General features: G+C 33.0%; 1 protein-coding gene across 1 annotated transcript in view; it reads left to right on the forward strand.

The window, feature by feature from the left end:
- The first annotated feature begins 226 nt into the window (after positions 1 to 226).
- Positions 227 to 27,211, forward strand: part of LOC127723376 (nuclear receptor coactivator 3-like) — a 187,249-nt gene continuing 160,264 nt past the window's right edge. Inside the window, exons 1-2 of the mRNA XM_052229953.1 lie at positions 227 to 495; positions 22,436 to 22,533. Of these exons, the coding sequence (XP_052085913.1) occupies positions 22,475 to 22,533 (59 nt within the window). The 5' untranslated portion in view covers positions 227 to 495; positions 22,436 to 22,474. The remainder of the gene's footprint in view (positions 496 to 22,435; positions 22,534 to 27,211) is intronic.

The raw sequence follows: 27,211 nt of genomic DNA on the forward strand, positions 1-27,211 counted from the left end.
ATGTCTTGTATATCGGTTAAAAGCTCAATGGAGCTTATGTTATGTCCTTGTTTTGTATACTATGCAGACTCTAGATAAAGCTTATTCATTATTTATTTATTATAGAAAAGCTCGATTGACCCTTGGGGCCAGGTGAGCAAATAAAAAAAAAAAGAAAAAAGAAAGATGCACACGGAATTTTCCGGGGACGAAAACGTATTAGAAAAATGACTTCCGGTCACTTAGCAAAGAGGCCCTGATTCAGCAAAAGTGAATAACACCATATATTTCTGCTTGAATAGCGTTGTTTGCAATATCATTACACATGCATTGCAACCTTTATCATTTAAACCACTTGCAAATACCTATTCAACTTTACAGGGGCAGGGAATCATTATTTTGTGCTCTAGTTCTGTGTTGTGTTACGTAACACGCAAATCGATATCGGATCTACAATATGGCGACCACATATTCATTCAGCTCTGTAGGTGAAAAATATTCACAGAAAACTTAAAGGTACGGACTTCTGTAAAATTTTCAACACGCTAATTTATTGAAGAGATATATTATTTCGAAAATGACACTGTCAGATGAAGCTGTCATCGCATATTTATCATTTATTTTGTTACAAAAGTATCCTGAAAATGTTGTGACCAAATGACCACTGACACCTACACACTGACAACACTCGGAAGTCTGTCTTAAAATTCATGAGATTCCAATTGCCTTTTCCCCAAGTCCTTGGGAGGCTCAGGAATGAATTGCAGAATATCTACTTACTGATTTTTTCTTGGGATTTGATTGTCATTTAGTCATAACATTTTCAGGACACTGTTGTAACAAAATAAATGATGAAAAGACAAACAACAGTCTACAAAATACCATATAAAATTCTAAAGACTGAGCATCTTTAACTCTAACAAAAACTGGGGGTGATATCGGGTGCTACTGAAGGGTGTATATCTACATGTGGCACATGTCTTGTTAATAATAGTAAACTACAAATTTGGTGTAAAGTCTCATTCAGCATGTTTAGGGATTTCACAATCTTATTATCTAAGAAAAAAGGCGGTACCTCGAATGACCGAATAACACCGTTATTATCCAAATAACACTTGTAATGACCGAATAACACTTGAAATTTTAATATTAGCACATATTGGTGACATTTAAACATTGATTATTCAATAATATTATATTATAAGTGTATTATATAAGTTAAAAATGATTTACAGAAAGATTAATTTAATTAAATATGTGAAAATTCTTAATTACATTTCATTCAATATTGAGTAAATCGTTAAGAAAACTAATGGGTGATTGGAGTAATTGCATGGCTGTGATGTACTTGTTAACTTTTCAAAACCTTACTGAAAAACAATTTTTGGACAATACTCTGCAGGGGTTAAAAAATTTTGTTACAGGTAACTAGCCCAGGACTTGTTTGCAGCAGGATTTTACTAGCCCTGTTGGAAGAACTGCTAGCCCATCAAAACTGACCTGCTAGCCCGAGAATGCCTTACAAATCAGAGTTTGCTGCATAATTACAAAGTGGGTGTCCCTTGTTTTGAAGGCGGCATTATATACACTGTATTTAATAATTTTTGTTGACCTGCTTTTTATTCTGTTGGTAAACAAACAGTGGTGCTTATCCTAACTTAGTTGTTCCCACATACAAAGCAGACTTTTTATTGGCGTGCTCAGGAAAATAACGGCAATATTCACTGTTTTTTTTTTCATCAGCAACACGGCCGACCTTGCCCAGGGGAATCTTTCTTTCCGGGACACTATTCCGCTTTTCCCGGTCATATTTGGCATTTTTGGGGGATGAATTGTCAGTCTCATTACCCCTTTCACCTACAGTTTTTCGTTTTAAAACTGACGAAGTTCCTGGGGTGCCCGTACTAAAATATTTAGAAATATTTTGTTGCATGGATTGGTTTCGTGCTCAACAGCTGTCCGACAAGACAGGTCAATACCGATCAATACATCATACCCCCATCATACCCCCAGTACCATTAATTGAAAATCTCATCATTAGAAATGTACCATATTTTCGTAGCATTTCCCTTTGAATGCATATGCAATCATTCTTTTATTCTTTCCATTGCATTTTCCTTGGTCGCCATGTTGGATAATATAATTATACTAATATTTATAATGATCTTTATGAACTTACCTGCTTTCTGTAAATCATTTTTATACGACTGCAAAAATTAAAAATTTTTTGGTCGTATATTGGTATGACGTTGGCGTCGTCGTCGTCCGTCGTCGTCGTCGTCCAGCGTCGTTCGAAGACACATTGGTTTTCGCACTCTAACTTTAGTTTAAGTGAATGGATCTCCATGAAATTTTACCATAAGGTTCAATACCACGAAAGGAAGGTTGGGATTGATTTTGGGGGTTATGGTACCAACAGTTAAGGGATTAGGGGCCAAAAATAAGCATTTTTGTAACTTTCAGACAATAACTTTTGTGTAAGTGTATGGATCTCTCTGACATTGTACCACAAGGTTCCATATCACAAAGGGAAGGCTGTAATTGATTTTGGGGGTAATTGCCTCAAAATTTTAGGAATTAGGGGCCAAAAAAGGGGCAAAAAACAAGCATTTTTCTAGTTTCATGACAATAACTTGTGTGTAAGTGTTTGGATATTTCTGAAATTGTACTACAAGGTTTCATATCACAAAGGGAAAGCTTGAATTGAGTTCGGGGGTAATTGCCTGAAATGTTTAGGAATTGGGGGCCAAAATGGGGCCAAAAATAAGCATTTTTCTAGTTTCAAGACAATAACTTGTGTTCAAGTGTCTGGATCTCTCTGAAATTGTACTGCAAGGTACCGTACTACAAAGGGAAGGCTGGGATTGAGTTTGGGGGTGATGAATCATAAGGGGGTTCAAAAAATTTGGGGGGGGGGGATTTTTTTTTTTTCTTTTTTTCCTTTTTTTTTTCTTTTAAAATTTTCCATTTTAAGTTGGTTATTTCTGATTTATATTTAAAAGCAAATAATAATGATATGGTAGGAGATACACACCAAACAGGATGTATAAATTTTTATATAATAAGTATTGTGCAATAGCAAGAAATTTTCAATTGCACAGTATTGCACAATAGCAAGAAATCTTCAATTGCACAGTATTGCGCAATAGCAAGAAATCTTCAATTGCACAGTATTGCGCAATAGCAAGAAATATCCAATAGCACAATATTGCGCAATAGCAAGAAATTATCAATTGTACAGTATTGCGCAATAGCAAAAAATATTCAATTGCACAGTATTGTGCAAAAGAAGATACTTCTTATAAATTGCTTATTTCTTGATCAATTTCAATGGGGTTTTATTCTTGAATTCTTGGGGTTCTTTAATATGCTGAATATAACCGTTTTTTAAGTTTTTGGATTTTGGGCCCTGTTTTTAAATTGGTCCACATTGAGGTCCAAAGGGTCCAAAATTTAACTTTGTTTGATTTCATCAAAAATTGAATTATTGGGGTTCTTTGATATGCCGAATCTAACCGTGTATTTAGATTCTTAATTTTTGGTTCCGTTTTCAAATTGGTCTACATTAAGGTCCAAAGGGTCCAAAATTAAACTTAGTTTGATTTTAACAAAAATTGAATTTTTAGTGTTCTTTGATATGCTGAATCTAAACATGTATTTAGATTTTTGATTATGGGCCCAGTTTTCAAGTTGGTCCAAATCGGGGTCCAAAATTAAACTTTGTTTGATTTCAACAAAAATTGAATATATGGGGTTCTTTGATATGCTGAATCTACCCATGTATTTAGATTTTGGGCCCTGTTATCAACTTTGTCCACATTGAGGTCAAAAGGGTCCAAAATTAAACTTTGTTTGATTTCATCAAAAATTGAATTCTTGGGGTTCTTTGATATGCTGAATCTAACCATGTATTTAGATTTTGGATATTGGACCATAATAGGTGAATGTCCAATTTAAAATTTTTAAGTTCTAAATCCACATTCATTCTGTGTCAGAAACCTATGCTGTGTCAAATATTTAATCACAATCCAAATTCTGAGCTGTATCAAGCTTGAATGTTGTGTCCATACTTGCCCCAACTGTTCAGGGTTCAACCTCTGCGGTCGTATCAAGCTGCGCCCTGCGGAGCATTTTATTAAGTTATAAAATACACTTATAATATAATATTATTTAATAATCAATGTTTAAATGTCACCTATATGTGCTAATATTAAAATTTCAAGTGTTATTCTGTCATTGCAAGTGTTATTTGGATAATAACGGTGTTATTCAGTCATTCGTGTTACCAGAAAAAAGGACAGGAGGATGGCTATGACAATAGACAACTTTAGAATTTAGCACTTTCCTGTATATTTCGTACGTCAATGCTATATGTTATTATGTCATAGCAAGAACCTATTGTTTGATGACTTACATGTAGTTAACGGCTATAGACCTGGGGTCAGCCAGTGTAACTTATTCATTAAACAACCCAAGATTGGTGTATAGAAGCATATCTATGGATATCTGAAAAACACAAATATTTAAAAAAACTGCCAACCTGCTGTACCCTATAAAAATGCTATAGATTTCCATGTGTTATGACATTTGTACTATCAAAAACAAATATCAATCATACCATGCATACCAGCACCCCTCTTTGTGTTACTTCTTTTAATTTTTAGATATCTTGGTCATGTTGGTGTCCATTTTTTTATTTTCATTGTTCAAAAAAATGTTTATTTTTAAAAGATACTTTTTTATACACCCGTTTACGGGACATATTATGGTATACCGTTGTCCGTCTGTCTGTCCATCCGTCGTCAACATGTCGGACATTAACTCAAAAATGCTTTAACCAATTTGCATAAAACTTTGGTGAATTGTTTATATCTATTGACGTGAGCTCCCTTTCTTTTTTTATAAAATTTAGATTTTACGTTTCCGAGTTATGGGGTTTTATTCATTAAAAAAAGGGGAATTTTCCAGTTTTCGGACAATAAGTCAAGAATGCTTTCACCAACTTGCAAGAAATTGTGGTGAATTGTTTATATCTATTGACATGAGCTCCCTTTCGATTTTTATAAATTTTAGATTTAACGTTTCCGAGTTACAGGGTTTTATTCAGAGAAAAGGGGGGATTTTCCAGTTTTCAGACAAAAACTCTAAAATGCTTTCAGCAATTCTTATGAGACTTTGATGAATTGTTTGTATGTATTGATGTAAGCTCCCTTTAGAATTTTATAAATTTTACATTTTACGTTTCTGAGTTATGGGGTTTTATTCATTAAAAAAAGGGGTGATTTTCTAGTTTTCGGACAATAACTCAAAAATGCTGTCACCAATTCTCATGAAACTTTGGTGAATTGTTATATCTATTGATGTAAGCTCCTTTTTTATTTTCATAAATTTCTAATATGACATTGAGAAATTAATTGAACTTTATTTGTTTATAGTCTGACAACAGATTTACTTAGTATTGAACAACAGCAAGAAATCTTAATTGAATATAAATTCAATTCATATAACCAATTTCAAGTTCTTTGACTACATTTATTCAGAAACCTATAATATGTCAAATATTTAATTACAATCCAAATTCAGACCTGAATCAAGCTTGAATATTGTGTCCATTTTTGCCCCAACTGTTCAGGGTTGGACCTCTGCGGGTGTATCTAGCTGCGCTCAGCGAAGCAGTTTATTTCAATAGAAAACATGACACAGAATCAGTATGCACAGCAAAAAACACAAAAAGCAAAGGCACAGTGCTTTTATTACTGTTCTTCATCTCAAAGTCTTTAACCTTTCAAACAATATCTGGAAAATTCTAAAGATGAGAAGACAATAAAAAGAAGTAATATGTCAGTATGTGAAAAAAATATTTTGAGAGCTTTATGCTATTTTAATAGATTATATGGCAATTAATTGAGTTGCTAATCTCTTGTGAAATACTCAATGTATATCTTTGCTTCAACAGGGATGAACTCAAATTTAGAACATATTAAACGGATAGTAGCTACGATTTTCAATAAAATTATTTTTCTAATCTATATGCCGGATTTTGTACAAAAGGTTTATTGAGAATGAATAAAACCATCACTGTTTACTTTCCAATTAGCATTTAGAAGCTTTTTAATGTTTTACACCTGAATTTCATTTTTGTCTATAGACAAAAATTCGATGTTAAGCCAACCCTTATTCATATGACCTATGTTGACCTTAACTCCGCAGTTCCCAATGCGCAATCGCAAGTTGTCCCCCGAAGGTAAATAGTCGAACAGAGGAATGTTATCGTTGAAATGGAACATGTGCTTACATTTTCTGCGAGAAAAAGAAACAGTAAAGAGGTGCAGACAAGTTATTGTAAATTGAAAATAAATAACGGCGATGAGATCGGTCATTAGAATCATTTACAAACACCCGTCACGCAGATAAAGTCATTATATAAGCAGTCAACATAACGACGGTTTGCGAAATGTAAAAAAACATTTCTGAACTTTTCGAATCCAGATCATATGAAAATAAATTGCGACGTGTTCAAATCATTATTGTCCAAAATATCTTTATAAATTGAAGAGCAGTGATCTCACAACTTAGAAGACTTTAAAAATCAACTTCTTACAATTTAATATGATTCTTCTGGTGTACCCTGCATGAAGGCCCCAATTCAATTCACAAACACGTGTATACGTTATCGGCATTGTTTTGTCATAGAAATATAAAACAAGTGTTAAAAATCGCCATTGTTGGAGAACCTTGGGTTCGAATAATATGCAGGTATTTGGTATATTTTGTTGTTTACATAGTTTGATAAATGGTTTCAATTATGTACGTTTAATCTAAAGAAATTGTCAAATACGTAAGAAAACAAAAGCACATGTTCATATTTATTTATATCTTGGTCATCTTACTCGCTGTGTCTGCAAAGTTCAAAGTTCGGGAAGTAAACCAGATGCATAATTAATGAGATGAAAAGGCACGTTACACGATATTAATTATCAATTATTAACACTTCTGTACTTTATATAAACATTCCACCGATCTTATTGTTAATTCAAAGTACATATCTTTGATTTTAGCAGCTTTAAAACTTGGTTATAATTTTGTCAAAATCGTAGCTACTATCCCTTTAAACAGCTTTTATCATGTACTTTTATTTTAAGGTAAATTTCTACAAATCAAAAAAGTTAATTGTGTGAAAATATTGAAATTGATTTTGATTCGAAATTTTTTACTGTAATTGATGGTTCCATTTGGCCATGCAAAGCATAAATGACATACACTTCTTCAATGCCAGTTTAGGATGTTGAAGGTTGTTACATTTGTACTTCAAAATAGAAATACATGTACATGCACATGAAGGCGTTGTCATACAGTTAATAGGATAAAAGTTGTAAGAATGATGAGACAACAACACACAATTTTCTCAGAATTCTGATACATATAATATATTTATGAAAGACATTTTCTTTACCCTGGCTCTGGGCATTCCAAATGAAAGATTAAGGCGCTTTATTTTATGTTCAGAAAGAAGTCTTGAAGATTTCACATTACAGGAAAATTAAAATAAACATTCCTCAAATCAGTTCCTATAGAACAGTAAAATTTATAAAGTAGCCCTGAAGGCAGTTTCTGGATCAGTAAAATTCACGAAATTAAAACAGTCCTGAAGGTTGTTTTGGGAAGAGTGTAATTTAACAGAAGTCCCCACTGCAATTCTAGGAACAGTAAAATTCTAAAACAGTCCCTAAGATAGTCCAAGGGACTGAAAATATCACAAACAGTCCCCAAGATAGTCCTGGGGACTGATAATTTCAAACGATTATCCAACACTTATTATTCCTGTCAGTTGTGCCATTTGTCTGTCTAGTTATTCTAGTAAGAATACGGATCTCTGTCATGCATGTAGTTGGTTTGTGTGCAATCAGTGGTTTGTATAATATTTCAATTGCGGACCAAGAGAAAGTAACAAGAAATAAACAATGTTTGTCAAGGGTTTTGGAAAGGAATATAACTTTTTATACATTCGCAAACAATTTTTGCGGTCGTATATTGGTATGACCTTGGCGTCGTCGTCGTCTGAAGACACATTGGTTTTCGCACAATAACTTTAGTTTAAGTGAATGGATCTCTATGAAATTTTACTATAAGGTCCAATACCACAAAAGGAAGGTTGGGATTGATTTTGGGGGTTATGGTACCAACCCTTAAGGAATTAGGGGCCAAAAATAAGCATTTTTCTAGTTTCCAGACAATAACTTGTGGAACGGTGTATGGATCTTATGGATAAGTTGGTTTCTGTTCTCTAACTTTAGTTTGCTTCAACCAAATGATATGAAACTTATACAAAATGCTTATTGCCACAAAACACAGATCAAGTTTGAATTTTGGTGGCGTCACTTTAACCGTTCTAGAGTTATGCCCCTTTACAAATGGAAAAATTGCTGAATTTTTTGTTTCCATTCTCTAACTTTAGTTTGCCTCAACCAAATGTTATGAAACTGATACACAATGCTTATTACCACAAAACAAAGATCAAGTTTGAATTTTGGTGGTGTCACTTTAACCGTTCTAGAGTTATGCCCCTTTACAAATGGAAAAATTGCTGAATTTTTCGTTTCCCTTCTCTAACTTTAGTTTGCTTCAACCAAATGTTATGAAACTTATACACAGTGCTTATTACCATAAAATACAGATCAAGTGTGAATTTTGGTGGTGTCACTTAAACCATTCTAGAGTTATGCCCTTTACAAATGGAAAAATTGCTGAATTTTTGTTTCTGTTCTCTAACTTAAGTTTGCCTCAACCAAATGTAATGAAACTTATACACAATACTTACAGTTCTGCCAACTTTTAATAATGCAAATGCGTGAGATTTGGCCAAAATCGTAAAGATCAAAGAGAAAAAACAATAGATCAAAGGAAAATGCCGCCAAATAAGCATGAAAATGCGTGAGACATGGCAGCCCTGTACTTATTACCACAAAACTCAGATCAAGTACAAATTTGGGTAGCGTCACTCTTAACGTTCTTCAGTTTTGTCCCTTTATAACTTTATATGATAAGTGGGGGCATCAACTGTGTCCCATGGACACATTCCCCATTTATTTGATTTTCAAATTCAAATGGCATAAAAAGAGCAGCCTTACCACACACTGTCAAATTATTGTTATAGCTAGAATTATGTTAAACGACTGTGATTCATTTTCATAAAGTTCTGTGACACATCTAATTAATATTGATGAGTCCTTGTATTTTAAGCTTTTGTGCATCTGTGACAAAGGAGTATGTTCACGAAGGGTTAAGATTGGCCCTAAGATTTTGATGTTTTTTTTTAATCAGGCCAAAATACTACAAATGTCACATAGAAAATGTTCTGATATAACTATTAATACAAAATAACATTTTTTTTATACGACCGCAAAAATTAAAAAAATTTTGGTCGTATATTGGTATCACGTTTTCGTCGTCGTCGTCATCGTCATCGTCAGCATTGTCCGAAGACAGATCGATTCCGGATAATAACTTTAGTATAAGTAAATAGAAATCAATAAAATTTTAACACAAGGTTTATAACCACTGAAGAAAGGTTGGGATTGATTTTGGGGGTTATGGTCCCAACTGTTTAGGAATTAGGGGCCCAAATAAGCATTTTTGTAGTTTCCAGACAATAACTTGTGTTAAAGTGTATGAATCTCTCTGAAATTATACCACAAGTTTCCATACTACAAAGGTATGGTTAGGATTGACTTTGGGGGTTATGGCTCAAACCATTTAGGAATTAGGGGCATAAAAAGGGGAAAAACAAGAGTTTTTCTGGTTTAAGGACAATTGAGACAATTTAAAAGCAGTGTAATGGAGGTAATCCAAATCCAAATCAATTTAAATAACAATGTTTAATTACCTCCCTTACACTGCTTGTAAATTATGTATTCAGAAATGATGATTGTCTGAGATACTGACCATAACTTGAGGGAAAGAATTATTTTTTTGAATAAGGGAAAGGGGGGAGGTGAAAAACATTGGAGGGGGACAATTTTTCTCATTTCAGATTTCAGAAATTAAAAGAAAATTTCTTCAAATTTTTTTTTTGGGGGTTAATATTCAACAGCATAGTGTATTGCATAAACCTAAAAAAACAGGGTAAAAAGTAATTTATTGGCACATCACATTAAAAATGATGAAGCAATGAACTCTCAAGTATGCATTATTTGTTTTGTAACGTAAGTTTTTGGACAAATTTTTATACGACCGCAAAAAATTTTTGCGGTCGTATATTGGTATGACTTTGGCGTCGTCGTCTGGCGTCGTCGTCCGAGGACACAATGGTTTTCGCACTCTAACTTTAGTTTAAGTGAATGGATCTCTTTGAAATTTAACCATCAGGTTCAATACCACAAAAGGAAGGTGGGGATTGATTTTGGGGGTTATGGTTCCAACAGTTAAGGAATTAGGGGCCACAAAGGAGCCAAAAATAAGCATTTTCTAGTTTCCAGACAATAACTGGAATGGTGTATGGATCTCTCTGAAATTATACTACAAGTTTCCATACCACAAAGGGATGGTTAGGATTTGCTTTGGGGGTTATGGCTCAAACCGTTTAGGAATTAGGGGCAAAAAAGGGGGAAAAACAAGGTTGTCCTGGTTAATGGACAAATACTTTAGTACAAAATATAATTTAAAGCAGTGTAAGGGAGATAAATCAAATACATCATTGAAATTATCTCCCTTACACTGCTTTTAAATCATGAATAAAGTAATGGTTAATGAACAATTAAGATAATTTAAAACAGTGTAAGGGAGGTAATCCTAATACAACGTTTTGGTTACTTCCCTTACACTTTTTAAATTATGTTTAAAGAAATGCATATTTATAAAGGAAGACCAGTAAAAATATCTGCAAATGTTGCATCTTTTTTTTTTACAAAAAAATCCATATGAAAGATTTGACACTATATTTTAAATTCTATTATAAATTAGATTAAGTTAGCACTATGGTAAATTTAAATGGGTAATTATGGTTGCAAACTCCATTGGAAATTTGATTGAGATTATGACCATATCTTGAGGGAAAGAATTTTTTGGGGGTAAAAAGAAATTGTGGGGGGTCAATTTTTTCTCATTTCAGATTTCAGAAATTAAAAAGAATTATTCTTCAAATATTATTTTTTTTCAAATTTCAAATATTGAAAAATTTCAAGAAGTAATCTTTCATTGCACAGTATGGCGCATTAGATTTTTAAAATCTTTGACCACATTTATTTATTTGTTATGCCGAATCTTACCGTGTATTTAGATTTTTAATTTTGTGTCCAGTTTTCAAATTGGTCTACATTAAGGTCCAAAGGGTCCAAAATTAAACTTTGTTTGATTTTAACAAAAATTGAATTTATGGGGTTCTTTGATATGCTGAATCTAAACATGTATTTAGATTTTTGAATTTTGGCCCAGTTTTCAAGTTGGTCCAAATTGGGGTCCAAAATTAAACTTTGTTTTATTTCAACAAAAATTGAATATATGGGGTTCTTTGATATGCTGAATCTAACCATGTATTTAGATTTTTTATTTGTGGACCCCGCTATCAAATTGGTTCATATTGAGGTCAAAAGGGTCCAAAATTAAACTTTGTATGATTTCATCAAAAATTGAATTATTGGGGTTCTTTGATATGCCAAATCTAACTGTGTATTTAGATTTTTAATTTTGGGTCCTGTTTTTTAAATTTGTCTACATTAAGGTCCAAAGGGTCCAAAATTAAACTTAGTTTGATTTTAACAAAAATTGAATTCTTGGGGTTCTTTGATATGCTGAATCTAAACATGTATTTAGATTTTAGATTTTTGGCCCAGTTTTCAAGTTGGTCCAAATTGGGGTCAAAAATTAAACTTTGTTTGATTTAAACAAAAATTGAATATATATATGGGGTTCTTTGATATGCTGAATCTAACCATGTATTTAGATTTTTTATTTGTGGGCCCAGTTTTCAAGTTTGTCCAAAATTAAACTTTGTTTGATTTCAACAAAAATTGAATATATGGGGTTCTTTGTTATGCTGAATCTAACCATGTATTTTGATTTTGGACATTGGACCATAATAGGTAAATCAAAAAAATTCAAGTTCTTAGACCACATTCTTTCTGTGTCAGAAACCTATGCTGTGTCAAATATTTAATCACAATCCAAATTCAGAGCTGTATCAAGCTTGAATGTTGTGTCCATACTTGCCCCAACTGTTCAGGTTTCGACCTCTGCGGTCGTATCAAGCTGCGCCCAGCGAAGCATTTTATTGGTAATTGTTAACAGTTTTTAACGTACATAACTTTGGCCGCCTCCCTGATCCAGAAAGTTTTTGTGTCTAGGAATTCAATATCATCATTGGCAACTTTTGGCTACAGAACATTTCGGTTCCTATGTTGCGGCCAAGGGCTTCCTCAAGCTTCTAGGTCTGAAAAAAGCAAAAAAATCATTGATTTTGACAATATATCCAAAATATGCTGACTTTGAAACCTAGAAATTGTTCTCTAATGAAGAGATTTGTTCAATCTAGTAGTAAGGCTTTTGAATTAGATCCATTTAAGAACCAAACTATGGCAATTTTGAAATTTTATGATAAAGTTGAAATTCAAGCCAATCAAGGCCATATTTGGCCTAAAGTGAATCTTGTCCTTTCCCTACCATGGCAAATAAAGACCTCTAGATAAGCCCACTATCAAGGAATTTTCTTGATATTTTAAGTAATACCATTTAACAACTAAAGTACCTTTATTCTTTTCACATTTTTGTCTTGTTCGATATATTTCACTTCTATTCATTAAACAAGAGATTATATAATTGTATGTTTCTGTGAGCTGTTCCTGTATGCTGTTTTTATACGACCGCAAAAAAATTTTGTGGTCGTATATTGGTATGACGTTGGCGTCGTCGTCGTCGTCGTCGTCCGGCGTCGGCGTCGTCGTCCGGCGTCGTCGTCCGAATACATATTGGTTTTCGCACTCTAACTTTAGTTTAAGTGAATGGATCTTTTTGAAATTTGACCATAAGGTTAAATACCACAAAAGGAAGGTTGGGATTGATTTTGGGGGTTATGGTACCAACAGTTAAGGAATTAGGGGCCAAAAAGGGGCCAAAAATGAGCATTTTCTAGTTTCCAGACAATAACTGTGGAACGGTGTATGGATCTCTCTGAAATTATACTACAAGTTTCCATACCACAAAGGGATGGTTAGGATTTGCTTTTGGGGGTTATGGCTCAAACCGTTTAGGAATTAGGGGCAAAAAAGGGGGAAAAACAAGGTTGTCCTGGTTAATGGACAAATACTTTAGTACAAAACATAATTTAAAGCAGTGTAAGGGAGATAAATCAAATACATCATTGAAATTATCTCCCTTACACTGCTTTTAAATTATGTATAAAGTAATGGTTAATGAACAATAAAGATAATCTAAAACAGTGTAAGGGAGGTAATCCAAATTCAACGTTTTGGTTACTTCCCTTACACTGCTTTTAAATTATGTTTAAAGAAATGCATATTTATAAAGGAAGACCAGTAAAAATATCTGCAAATGTTTTCATCTTTTTTTTTAACAAAAAAATCCATATGAAAGATTTGACACTATATTTTTATTAATTCTATTATAAAATAGATTAAGTTAGCACTATGGTAAATTTAAATGGGTAATTATGATTGCCAACTCCATTGGAAATTTGAATTGAGATTATGACCATATCTTGAGGGAAAGAATTTTTTTGGGGGAAAAAGGGGGGGGGGGGATAAAAAGAAATTGTGGGGGGCCAATTTTTTCTCATTTCAGATTTCAGAAATTAAAAAGAATTATTCTTCAAATATTATTTTTTTTTCAAATTTCAAATATTGAAAAATTTCAAGAAGTAATCTTTAATTGCACAGTATGGCGCATTAGATTTGTAAAATCTTTGATCACATTTATTTATTTGTTATGCCGAATCTAACAGTGTATTTAGATTTTTAATTTTGGGTCCAGTTTTCAAATTGGTCTACATTAATGTCCAAAGGGTCCAAAATTAAACTTTGTTTGATTTTAGCAAAAATTGAATATATGAGGTTCTTTGATTTTAACAAAAATTGAATTCTTGGGGTTCTTTGATATGCTGAATCTAAACATGTATTTAGATTTTTGATTTTTGGCCCAGTTTTCAAGTTGGTCCAAATTGGGGTCCAAAATTAAACTTTGTTTGATTTCAACAAAAATTGAATATATGGGGTTCTTTGATATGCTGAATCTAACCATGTATTTAGATTTTTTATTTGTGGACCCCGTTATCTAATTGGTTCATATTGAGGTCAAAAGGGTCCAAAATTAAACTTTGTTTGATTTCATCTAAAATTGAATTATTGGGGTTCTTTGATATTCCAAATCTAACAGTGTATTTAGGTTTTTAATTTTGGGTCCTGTTTTTTAAATTGGTCTACATTGAGGTCCAAAGGGTCCAAAATTAAACTTAGTTTGATTTTGACAAAAATTGAATTCTTGGGGTTCTTTGATTTGCTGAATCTAAACATGTATTTAGATTTTTGATTATGGGCCCAGTTTTCAAGTTGGTCCAAATTGGGGTCCAAAATTAAACTTTGTTTGATTTCAACAAAAATTGAATATATGAGGTTCTTTGATATGCTGAATCTAACCATGTATTTAGATTTTTTATTTGTAGGCCCCGCTATCAAATTGGTTCATATTGAGGTCAAAAGGGTCCAAAATTAAACTTTGTTTGATTTCATCGAAAATTGAATTATTGGGGTTCTTTGATATGCCAAATCTAACCGTGTTTTTAGATTTTTAATTTGGGTCCCGTTTTTTAAATTGGTCTTCATTGAGGTCTAAAGGGTCCAAAATTAAACTTAGTTTGATTTTAACAAAAATTGAATTCTTGGGGTTCTTTGATATGCTGAATCTAAACATGTGTTTAGATTTTTGATTATGGGCCCAGTTTTCAAGTTGGTCCAAGTTGGGGTCCAAAATTAAACTTTTTTTGATTTCAACAAAAATTGAATATATGGGGCTCTTTGATATGCTGAATCTAACCATGAATTTAGATTTTTTATTTGTGGGCCCCGCTATCAAATTGGTTCACATTGAGGTCAAAAGGGTCCAAAATTAAACTTTGTTTGATTTCATCAAAAATTGAATTATTGGGGTTCTTTGATATTCCAAATCTAACCGTGTATTTAGATTTTTAATTTTAAGTCCCGTTTTTTAAATTGGTCTACATTAAGGTCTAAAGGGTCCAAAATTAAACTTAGTTTGATTTTAGCAAAAATTGAATTCTTGGGGTTCTTTGATATGCTGAATCTAAACATGTGTTTAGATTTTTGATTATGGGCCCAGTTTTCAAGTTTGTCCAAGTTGGGGTCCAAAATTAAACTTTGTTTGATTTTAACAAAAATTGAATATATGGGGTTCTTTGATATGCTGAATCTAACCATGTATTTTGATTTTGGACATTGGACCATAATAGGTAAATTAAAAAAATTCAAGTTCTTAGACCACATTCTTTCTGTGTCAGAAACCTATGCTGTGTCAAATATTTAATAACAATCCAAATTCAGAGCTGTATCAAGCTTGAATGTTGTGTCCATACTTGCCCCAACTGTTCAGGGTTCGACCTCTGCGGTCGTATCAAGCTGCGCCCCAGCGAAGCATTTTATTGTAATATTTTATAGAATGCACTTTTGAATTTGCATTGTACCTTATGGATCTTTTTTGAAATATTGATTACCTAACATCTATTGTATGTGGCTTATAAAACTGCAAGTTGATACCTCTGTAAATGGCATAAGCTTATTTGCACAGGAAAATACCAGACTCTTTATTATTCATCTAACGATTTGATAATCCTACAGTATTATTCTTTAGCCTGAAATGGGAAAAAAAATTCTGTAATTTGAACTGTTATATTAGTTTTGTAAGAATCTTTTTGAAAAGCGACATACATGTTTCTTAGAAACAAATTACTCTGTTCAAAAGGAAACAACTGCCATGTCTGAAGACGAAAGGTAAACTAGGTTAAGTTCACATTATTTTCTAAACTTGATTCTGTAATTTTATCAATGTATGTCATCAGATTAAAAATATAGGATGGTTAAGTTTTTTGCATTAAAAAAGGGACCAATTGTTATATGTGCAATATCATTTTGTGGGGGATCTGTATGTACAACATTGACCTAATTATTAACTGCATATGACCTAATTTCCATTTCATTCATTACATTTGTACTAAGTGTTCATGTTTACTTGAGTGCACATTTGTACTTGAGTGTACATTTGTACTTGAGTGCACATTTGTAGTAGTGCACATTTGTAAAGGAAGGCAATTTAGAGTTATGAAGTTCTACTGAATAAATTAGAATTGAAAGCAAATTGTTGACTGTACATAAGTGAAAAGGAATTTTATTAATGTCTGAAAGACAAAAGTTATGCTGAGGAAATCCTTTTAATTGATTGTTTACTGTGAAAAACAGTAGGAGGGGGCATTAAGTTTTATCCTTGTCCGTCTGAACGTCCTGAAATTGGTTTCTATTCTCTCTACGCCTCCGGGTGCGGGAGTTTCTCGCTGCATTGAAGACCCATTGGTGGACTTCAGCTGTTGTCTGCTCTATGGTCGGGTTGTTGTCTCTTTGACACATTTTCCATTTCCATTCTCAATTTTATTTTATTCTCTAACTTTAGTTTGCCTCAACCAAATGTTATGAAACTTATACACAATGCTTGTAATGACAATTCTCAGCTCAAGTACAAATTTGGGTAGCGTCACTATTACTGTTCTTGAGTTATGTCCCTTTATAGTGTTATGTGCAAGCGGTGGCATCATGGACACTTTCCCCATTTATTTACCATCTTTCCTCAGCATCAGAGTGGTATGTGATTTTGGTTTTTTTCATGCAATAGATATAGGGGGGAAATTTAATCCAGTAATGAGGATTGTAAAATTGGAAAAAGGGGGGAGGGGGGGGATATGTGCACATACAAACAGTAAATAAAATGACCATTTCACTATGAACGAAAAAATATAAAAAAAAGATCACACATTTTTTACCAATTAACATTAGATATGGATAATAATGAGCTTCAAGTAAGAAGACACGGGAAATAAAAATTGCATCCATTTTGCACCTTTTAATGCTTCTGTGGGCAGAAATACAGATATTTTTTTATGAATTTTTGCTAACCATGTCAGCCAATATTTTCTCATAATTTGAGCTGCTCTGGCCTTTTTGATTTTCAGTTTGAGACAATTTTGCTGATAGCCCCCAATTTCCCTTTCCCTTATTAGTCCCCTACCGACGAAGTCGAATGGGACTTTAGGTTTGCACTCCATCTGTCTGTCCGGCAAATTAGTTTTCCACACTTTTTTCTTCATGCTTGAAGATATTGATTTGATATTTGGTGTATTGTTTTATTGTGACAAGTTACAGATCAAGTTAGAATTTTGTTCCAATATAGTGAATTTTAACCAGTAGGGGACTATGTATTGCCATGCAATACTTACAGAATGCTTGTTTCATTGAATAAGAGAAAATAAGTACAGAAAAGATGAGATTTCAAGTCCCTGAGGGTAACATCTGTCCAGTTGAAGCATTTTTTCTTGCATGATTTAAAGAAGACATTTTGCTTGAAAAATTCCAATTCACAAATTGAATTAAAAGATTTTGACCTGAAAACATCTCTATAAAAGATATTGGAAAAACCCACAGATCTATGCTTTTATACGACCGCAAACATTTTTTTGCGGTCGTATATTGGTATGACGTTGTCGTCGTCGTCGTCGTCGTCCAAAGACACATTGGTTTTCGCACTCTAACTTTAGTTTAAGTGAATGGATCTCTATGAAATTTTACCATAAGGTTCAATACCACAAAAGAAAGGTTGGGATTGATTTTGGGTGTTACATGTATGGTACCAACAGTTAAGGAATTAGGGGCCAAAAATAAGCATTTTTGTAACTTCCAGACATAACTTGTGTGTTAGTGTATGGATCTCTCTGACATTGTACCACAATGTTCCATATCACAAAGGGAATGCTGGGATTGATTTTGGGGGTAATTGCTTCAAAATTTTAGGAATTAGGGGCCAAAAAAGGGGCAAAAAACAAGCATTTTTCTAGTTTCATGACAATAACTTGTGTGTAAGTGTATGAATCTTTCTGAAATTGTACTACAAGGTTCCATATCACAAAGGGAAAGCTGGAATTGAGTTTGGGGGTAATTGCCCTAAACATTTAGGAATTTGGGGCCAAAAAGGGGCAAAAAACAAGCATTTTTCTAGTTTCCAGACAATAACTTGTGTTCAAGTGTATGGATCTCTTTGAAATTATACTGCGAGGTACCATACCACAAAGGGAAGGCTGGGATTGAGTTTGGGGATGATGAATCATAAGGGGGTTCAAAAAATTTGGGGGGAGGGATTTTTTTTTTTTCTTTAAAATTTACCATTTTAAATTGGTTATTTCTGATTTATATATAAAAGCAAATAATAATGATATGGTTTGAATAGGTAAATTAAAAATTTATAAGTTCTTAGACCACATTCATTCTGTGTCAGAAACCTATGCTGTGTCAAATATTTAATCACAATCCAAATTCAGTGTGTATCATGCTTGAATGTTGTGTCCATACTTGCCCCAACTGTTCAGGGTTCGACCTCTGCGGTCGTATCAAGCTGTGCCCAACGGAGCATTTTATTTCTATATATATATAGATGTATTGTTTTGTGTTCTTATTTTTTTTAGTAAATATTATACAATTACTGTGTTTTGATGAGATAAATATGTGGTTTACTGACTTTTGAAAAAACTGATATTCACTGAGGCCATCATATTCAATGACAATTATTTACCAGAACCAACTGTTCATCAAACATTTCATTATAATTATGCTGACATTTATTGTGGTGAATATCACTTATTTTTTCAGGTTAATTTGTTTTTTTAAATTTTTTATTCAAAATCCAATTTATATAGAAAAATCTAATAAAATAATATTAATATGGAATAATCTTGAATATTTCAACTTATTTTCATTTATTTAAAGTGTACTTGCTCTTATTCATACAATATTCAAATAACGGTTATCTATATATATGCTGCCCCTAATTCTTATTTCCAAGAATGTACTTTTGCAGAATGTAGAATATGCTGGATAAATCTTGTTTTGAAATATTGACATCACACTCTTATGTATGTCTCTAATTAATCTGCAAGTTGATAATGTTATAATATGAAATAAGCCTCTTTATACGGGAAAATATCAGACACTAATTATTCTTCTAACGATATGATAATCATGCAGTCTTATAATCTGCTGACTGAAACAGAGACGAACTTTTGTAATCAGAATTTCTGTTGAGTTTTATATTAACTTATACAATTTATGTAATCTTTTTTGAAAACAGTGACATTCATTATAATTAGAGGCAAATTATTCTGACGGAAAGGTGTCTGATAACAAAAGGGAAACTAGATACTTTAAATTCAGAAATTATTGCGAGGTTTTTATTAATGCGAATAATGCGACTACTTGAATATCGTAATAATAAGAACTCACATTCTGATATCAAATACATACATCCATATGTAGCTTTTCCTAAAATTGCAATAATTAAACTCACATTTTTGTTAAATTTTCAAAAATCGCAATAATAAATGCAGGCAATAATTTCTGAATTTACTGTACATCATTTTGAATAAGTAAGTTTATTAGTTAATTTGATCAATTTATGCTGTTTTCAATGTAAGGTGACAAAGATTGGATGTTTTACATTAAGTATGAAAATTGGCCTTTAAAAAAAATTAGGCTGTTCTATTTATTTAAGGTGGTACCAAACACCTTGACTAAAATTAATTTGGCTCGTTTAATTTTCAAAAAATTTTGACAAAATATTTACTTTAACCATGTTAACCCTCTGACAAAAATATAAAAATTTCAAAAAGCTTTAACCACACACTTTATAGGAAAAATTTCATTGGATATATAGCAGTTTGACAAACACTAATTTTGATCATTGAGAAGCTTAATATTTCCTTAACTATAGAACGTGATTAAAATGTTCAGCTGATTTTTACAGAGTTATCTCCCTGTAGTGTAATGTACCACCTTAAAGATGTACCGAAGTATAATTGGCAATGAGACAACTCTCCACCATTATCCCATGTAATCATAAACCAAATAACTTAGAAGTTAGCAACTATATGTCAAGGTACAGCCTTCAACAATAAGCAAAACCCATACCACATAGCAAGCTACATGTATAAAAGGCTCGCAAATGAAAAATGTAAATGACTTGAAATGAGAAATTAACAGCCTGATTTTTGTACAAAACAATAAACAAAAAAACAAATATGATATACAGCAACAAACAACAACCACTGAATTACAGGCTCCTGGCTTGGGACAGGCACATACAGACAGCAACCAACAACAACCACTGAATTACAGGCTCCTGGCTTAGGACAGGCACATACAGACAGCAACCAACAACAACCACTGAATTACAGGCTCCTGGCTTGGGACAGGCACATACAGACAGCATCAAACAACAACCACTGAATTAGAGGCTTCTGACTTGGGACAGGCACATACAGACAGCAACAAACAACAACCATTGAATTAAAGGCTTCTGACTTGGGACAGGCACATACAGACAGCAACCAACAACAACCACTGAATTACAGGCTCCTGGCTTGGGATAGGCACATACAGACAGCAACCAACAACAACCACTGAATTACAGGCTCCTGGCTTGGGACAGGCACATACAGACGGCAACCAACAACAACCACTGATTTACAGGCTCCTGGCTTGGGACAGGCACATACAAAATGTGGCGAGGTTGAACATGTTTGCAGGCATGTTGTGCTGTGCTCAAGAATCACAACATTTGTCTTTTTTTTAAATCTGCAAAAATAGCATTAGCAGTACAAACAAGCATTGGGTATAATTTATTTGACATATTCCTAATTCTATATTTTCTTGGTTAAATAGCAAAGTGACCTGCCATTTTGGTCCAGTCACTTTTCTTTGCATTATTTGTTTGACAATGCAGCATCTATAGTTCTTTATTTTAATGTAATTTTTTTGGTATTGAGTGGTTCTGATTGAATGATGACTAGAAGTTCTGTTCTGTTGTAGTATTATTCCTCCACCATATCTTAAGAGAACTGTTGAGTTCACAACGTAATAAGTACACTGATATTCTCTATTTACAAACTGAAACACCTAACTAATCGTCCAGGGAAAAGGTAATTAATTATATGATAACAATATAAGATTCCTAAAAGATAAACATTTGAAGATCCACAGATGAGATCTATAATCCTCCGTCACTCTCTAGGTACCCATATAAATAAGAAGATGTGGTATGATTGCCAATGAGACAACTCTCCATCCAAGTCACAAGTTAACAATTATAGGTCAAAGTACAGCCTTTAACACAGAGCCTTGGCTCACACTGAAGGGCCTCAAAATGACTAGTGACAAACAATTCAAACAGGAAAATCAACGGTCTAATCTATATAAAAAACGAGAAACAAATGAGAAACACCTATGAACCATGTCAACAACGACAACCACCAAATATGCATACTTTCACTATACATTGTTGTAAATGTTATATAAATGTTCACAGATCTGATCAAAATTCCGTTATTGTAAAGTCTAAAATATCTCATGACAAAACACAAACTAAGGTAAAGCACTTTTATTGCTGTTCTTCATCTCATAGCCAGTTTGACCCCTTTAACACAGAGCAAAACTTGCACCTTATTGCAGATTTAAGACTGCCCCAGTACCAGTTTGAGCAGAATGTAGATGTCAATAATATATTACTGTAAATTCAGAAATTATTGTGATGTTTTTATTATTGCGAAAAATGCGACAGGGTTATAATCACAACAATTTAAACTCACATTTTGAAATTTTTATGTGAATTAATCATGATTTTTCTCAATATCGCAAAACTTAAAATCGCATTTTAGTCTAAAATGACAAAATCGCAATAATAAATGCACTCAATAATTTCTGAATTTACAGTACTATTATGCGTTGGAGAACACAAATGCTAAGTAGTTAAACTCAAATTATTTTGACCGCCTCAGTGGTCTTGTGGAAGCGGTCAAACCAAAGACTTAAACTTTGTATTTTCTGCTGCTACCCTAAGCAAGTGGCATTAAGAAGAAAGAGTGAAGACTGGTCAGCTTGAAGTCAGAATAATGTGTCCAGGTAGGGTGATAGGTCTGTGGAATGTTACCTTGTGAATTAGCACGTGAAAAATATGACTCTGCATGTCAGTTTAGTACAAATCAGGGTAAACATTCATATTGTATTAGCATTTTATTTTGCTGAAAATGCATTTAATTTGCTGAAAGTTAAACAGCCATTCATCATCATCAAACATCATCAAATTATTTTGTTAGTGTTTATAAAATATTTTTGTTTTTTTTTTATAGGAAAAATGGTAAAGGGTCATAAGTGGATTTACAGTAGTCATGAGTGACTCGTCACCCCAGAAGAAGGAAAGTTTAGAAGAAAGACAGCAAGCTTTAAGGTAGGTATTTATAGTTTTACAGCTGGTGTTCAATGTATGTTTGTCTTTTTAGGGTTTAACTAGAACACAACTATGACATCGAGGTTACATGACTGAATTAAATGCCTACGCCTTATTTTTTAGGCCGGATTTTTAGTATTCGTCTTGTCATCTGATAAAGTCATGCAGATTATATTAAGGTCCACAGTTTTCTCTGCTTTCAAAATCTTTCTGTTTGAACCCGTCCTGGTTTTTGTCTTGCCTTGACGGAGTCAAAAAGCGAGACATAGGTATACTGTTGTCAGTGGCAGCAATGTATTAGTTTGTGATTAGGTCTAGCTCATGGTGAACCACTAGTGGTAGGTCAATGATATTTGATATTTGGCCCCACCCCCTCTGGCCTCAGTCAAAGTCTATTGACTTTGAAACTTTGCTTAGTTTACATGTATTAGTTTATGATTAGGTCAGTTTATGGGGAACCACTAGTGGTAGGTCAATGATATTGGTATGCAGTTTTATAAGCATTGGCACATCTCATTTCCATGGAGATTATTTGGCCCCGCCCCCTCAGTCAAAGTCTATTGACTTTGAAACTTAGTTTACATGTATAAGTTTGTGATTAGGTCAGTTTAAGATGAACCACTAGTGGTAGGTCAATGATATGTATTGGCATTTGCAAGTTTCATTTCCATGGAGATTATATAACCCCACTCCCTAATTATGGTTCATTGACTTTGAAACTTTTACATAGTTTACAAGTTAATGTTTGTGTTTAGGTTTGTTTAAAGGGAATGGTATTTGGTTTGCAGTTGTATTAGCATTGGCACATCTCATTTCCATGGAGATTGTTTAGCCCTGTACCTTCAGTCATGGTTCATTGACTTTGAATATTTGCATAACTTACATGTTAAAGTATTTCTATTTTAATTTCAACATTTGCATTATCAAAATAACAAATAGGCGAGACATATCTCTGTGTTAACAGTTTATCCTACTAAAACTGGAAACTACATGCGATGTATACTATTGATATTAGTATCCGATTCGAACCGGAACTTGTTAATTATTGGTAATATTAATTATGTGGAAAACAAAAGTCCTGGAATGGTGTAATTTTTAATCAAGGCTATTGTCCTATATTAGTGATATATGAAGTTGAATTCTTCGATTCGTCGTTTTTACGTCATGCAGGCTAACAAATTTGACCTTGTTATTTTAGTAGTATAGATTTGTTTTATAGTCTCTTGCTGTCTCATTGAGAGCTTGCAGATATTTTTTTTCAAAATTTGGAAATCATTGGACAGTATAAACAGATGTCCAATTTGGCAGAAAATTTCTGATTTCTGCTTCCATCACCATTTAACAAAAATATGTTTCATCATTTTAAGGAACCAACCAATTATCTTTTGTGGGAGGAGTATGGGGAGATGGATTAGAAAAATAAAATTATCTGATCATAGATTGCTTGATAAAAAAAATTGTTTCATTAAGGAAGAGAAAAAATTGTAATTTCAAACAAATTTCTTGTTCCTGTATGTTATTGAAATTTTTGAAATTTTGTTTTATTATAATAGAGAAAAATTGTTTGTTCCAAGAAAAAGATGAATGGTCCATGTCTAAGTGGTTTTGTACCAGTAAAGATTTATGAATTGCTGTCAAAACACAGTATATCAAGTGCCCTGTTATCTGATGTTTTAGCATATATTGATCATGTTGATTTCACCAAGGAATGAATTCATTTGAATGATGATCAGCCATTTGTTATACTAATAATTTTATTTTCAGAAATCAGATAAAACATTTACAAAACAATGTTAAAAAATACTTCCTAGGCAAAGCAGGTTTCTAATTAATATTGGCAAGAGACATGAGAGAGAGATCTCCTACTTTGGAGGTTTGAAAAGTTACAATTGTGATAAAATCTCTGCAATATTCTTTGTTAAATGCATTATCAACAGATATCTGTCAACAAAAGTTATCACTAACTGCTTACTATTTCATACTCAGAGATAATTTTCAAGAAGTTATGCCCCTTTAAAGATTTGTCCATGTGAACAATTATGTCATTTATGAACACCATATTGAATTTAGGATGAAATTAAAAGAGGTAATTTGCCTAACTTCACAACTTTGTTAGTAGAAAATTAGGTCTGAACTACATTGGAAATAATTTTTGCTATATGAGGAAAAGTTTCCTTGGGAATAAGTTGACAGTAAATTTTGCCATGGAAATGACAGCAGTAATTACATATTTCCTGGGAGATTCCGTTTTCAGGATAGACATTTAAATGTTACTTGTTTACTCCGATTATTGGGACGTAATTGAAAATGACACCTTGATGTAAGTAATAGAAGATCAACTCTGAAGGGACGTTTATAAGTAAAAGAGATAGTATTTTCACCAGCATTTGTTTCTGGTAATTAGTTGCAAAAATACAGAGTATGGTATAACACTGTTGTGTTTAACAGATATGTTATGTGTTTTGAGAGACAATAAAGATTTGATATGCAAAAGTAAAGATTTTTCTCTCAAGATTTATATTATTCACAAATACACGGCCACCAATCCCACTTAATTGTACTCAAATGATCAGTTTGACAGTAGTTGCCACATATTTACATGTATATATATATATATATATATTTTTCAGAAGTTTTAACATTTCTGTTTAAAATTTTTATTGTTTTCCACTTTGTCTTGTTTATGAGTCCTCACTTTAAAATTTGTTTCTTTTGGAGGGGGGACTTCTTATTTGAAAACAATAGTTATACAGGATCTGGTTTGGACAGATAGAAAAATATTTTTATTTTTAATGAGCTTACTACTGGTTTAAATTTGAATTTAAATTGTTGTTTGTACAAAACTTTGTAATTTGAGGTCAATTTTATACTTTTGCAGTACATATATGTAATTTATTTTGAATATTTTATATTATCACCCAGTTTCATATTTATTTGTTATTTATGCATAAACTATGATAAAATGGTGTAGAAAATGTATTTCATGTAAAAAGCTATCCCTTTCTTTCATATTATTTGGGTGGATTAACAAGCAAAAACTTGATTTAAAAGTTTTTCAAATTCTTTACATAAATTGAACTTTCTTTTGTAATAAGAGAAGGCATTTCTTTATTCCTGGTCAGGTGCAGTATAGCGATTGAATAGATTCTAGTTGACCAAAACACAAAAAGATTTGATTTGTTTAAGGCGTTGCGACAATTGAATTGAAAAAAAATAAAAAGATAGTAATCCTATAACTGTCCACAGTAATGGTGTTTACTGGTATGATTTCATACATTTGGAAAATAAATAATTGGATTTTTGTTGTGGTATTGGGTCACTAAGGTGACGACATGAAATGTGTGGTCAGTTTTATGATGCAATTACAATAAACATGTGATAATTTTTAGATTTTCAAAGTGATCAAAATTGTCAATTAGCTATAGAATAACTGTTAATAGGTGTAAAATTTAGGAAAACTCCAACTGAGAAACTCTTTGATCAATTAGCAGGAAAAGCAGGATGGGTTCTAGTGATTGATTGATTGTTGGTTGCTTAATTTCCAGTGGCAAGTATTTCATGCATGTTCAGGACGAGAACAAATGGGTGAGAGTAAAAGAAAATTTATATTGTAGAGAAATGAAATGATAGATGAATTTATTTCAATCAGTGGTGTAACTTTTGCAAGAAGCAGAATGAATGAGGCTTTCCCCATTCCAAAGTAAATCCTGAATTTGATTGGATTTTTCTCTGTCTTCCTCCAAGCAAACTGGTCCACCTTCTTCTCACTCTTGTATGATTTCTAATTCTCAAAATGTTAATACACAGTGACAGTGCAATGCAGTCATTCTCTTGAGAAGTTTTTGGAGCCTTTTTATACGACCGCAAAAAAATTTTGTGGTCGTATATTGGTATGACGTTGGCGTCGTCGTCGTCGTCGTCGTCGTCGTCGTCGTCGTCCGGCGTCGTCGTCGTCCGGCGTCGTCGTCCGAATACACAATGGTTTTCGCACTCTAACTTTAGTTTAAGTGAATGGATCTCTATGAAATTTTACCATAAGGTTCAATACCACAATAGGAAGGTGGGGATTGATTTTGGGGGTTATGGTACCAACAGTTAAATAATTAGGGGCCAAAAAGGGGCCGAAAATAAGCATTTTTGTAACTTCCAGACATAACTTGTGTGTTATTGTATGGATCTCTTTGACATTGTACTACAAGATTCCATATCACAAAGGGTCGATGATGGGATTGATTTTGGGGTTAATTTCCTCGAAATTTTAGGAATAAGGGGCCAAAAGGGGGCAAAAAACAAGCATTTTTCTAGTTTCATGACAATAGCTTGTGTGTAAGTGTATGGATCTTTCTGAAATTTTACTACAAGGTTCCATTTCACAAAGGGAAAGCTGGAATTGAGTTTTGTGGTAATTGCCCAAAACGTTTAGTAATAAGGGGCCTAAAAAGGGGTGAAAAATAAGCATTTTTTAGTTTCTAGACAATAACTTGTGTTCAAGTGTATGGATCTCTCTAAAATTGTATTACAAGGTACCATACCACAAAGGCAAGGCTGTTATTGAGCTTGGTTTGGGGGGGAAGGGGGGTGATGAATCATAGGGGGGGGGGGGTCAAAAAAGGGGTAATTATTTTTTTTCGTTTAAGGAATAAGGGGAAAAAAGGTTAAAAAACTAGGGTTTCCATTT

The sequence above is a fragment of the Mytilus californianus genome, unplaced genomic scaffold (assembly GCF_021869535.1).
Source record: "Mytilus californianus isolate M0D057914Y unplaced genomic scaffold, xbMytCali1.0.p SCAF_13, whole genome shotgun sequence".
NCBI classification, from domain to species: Eukaryota; Metazoa; Mollusca; class Bivalvia; order Mytilida; family Mytilidae; genus Mytilus; species Mytilus californianus.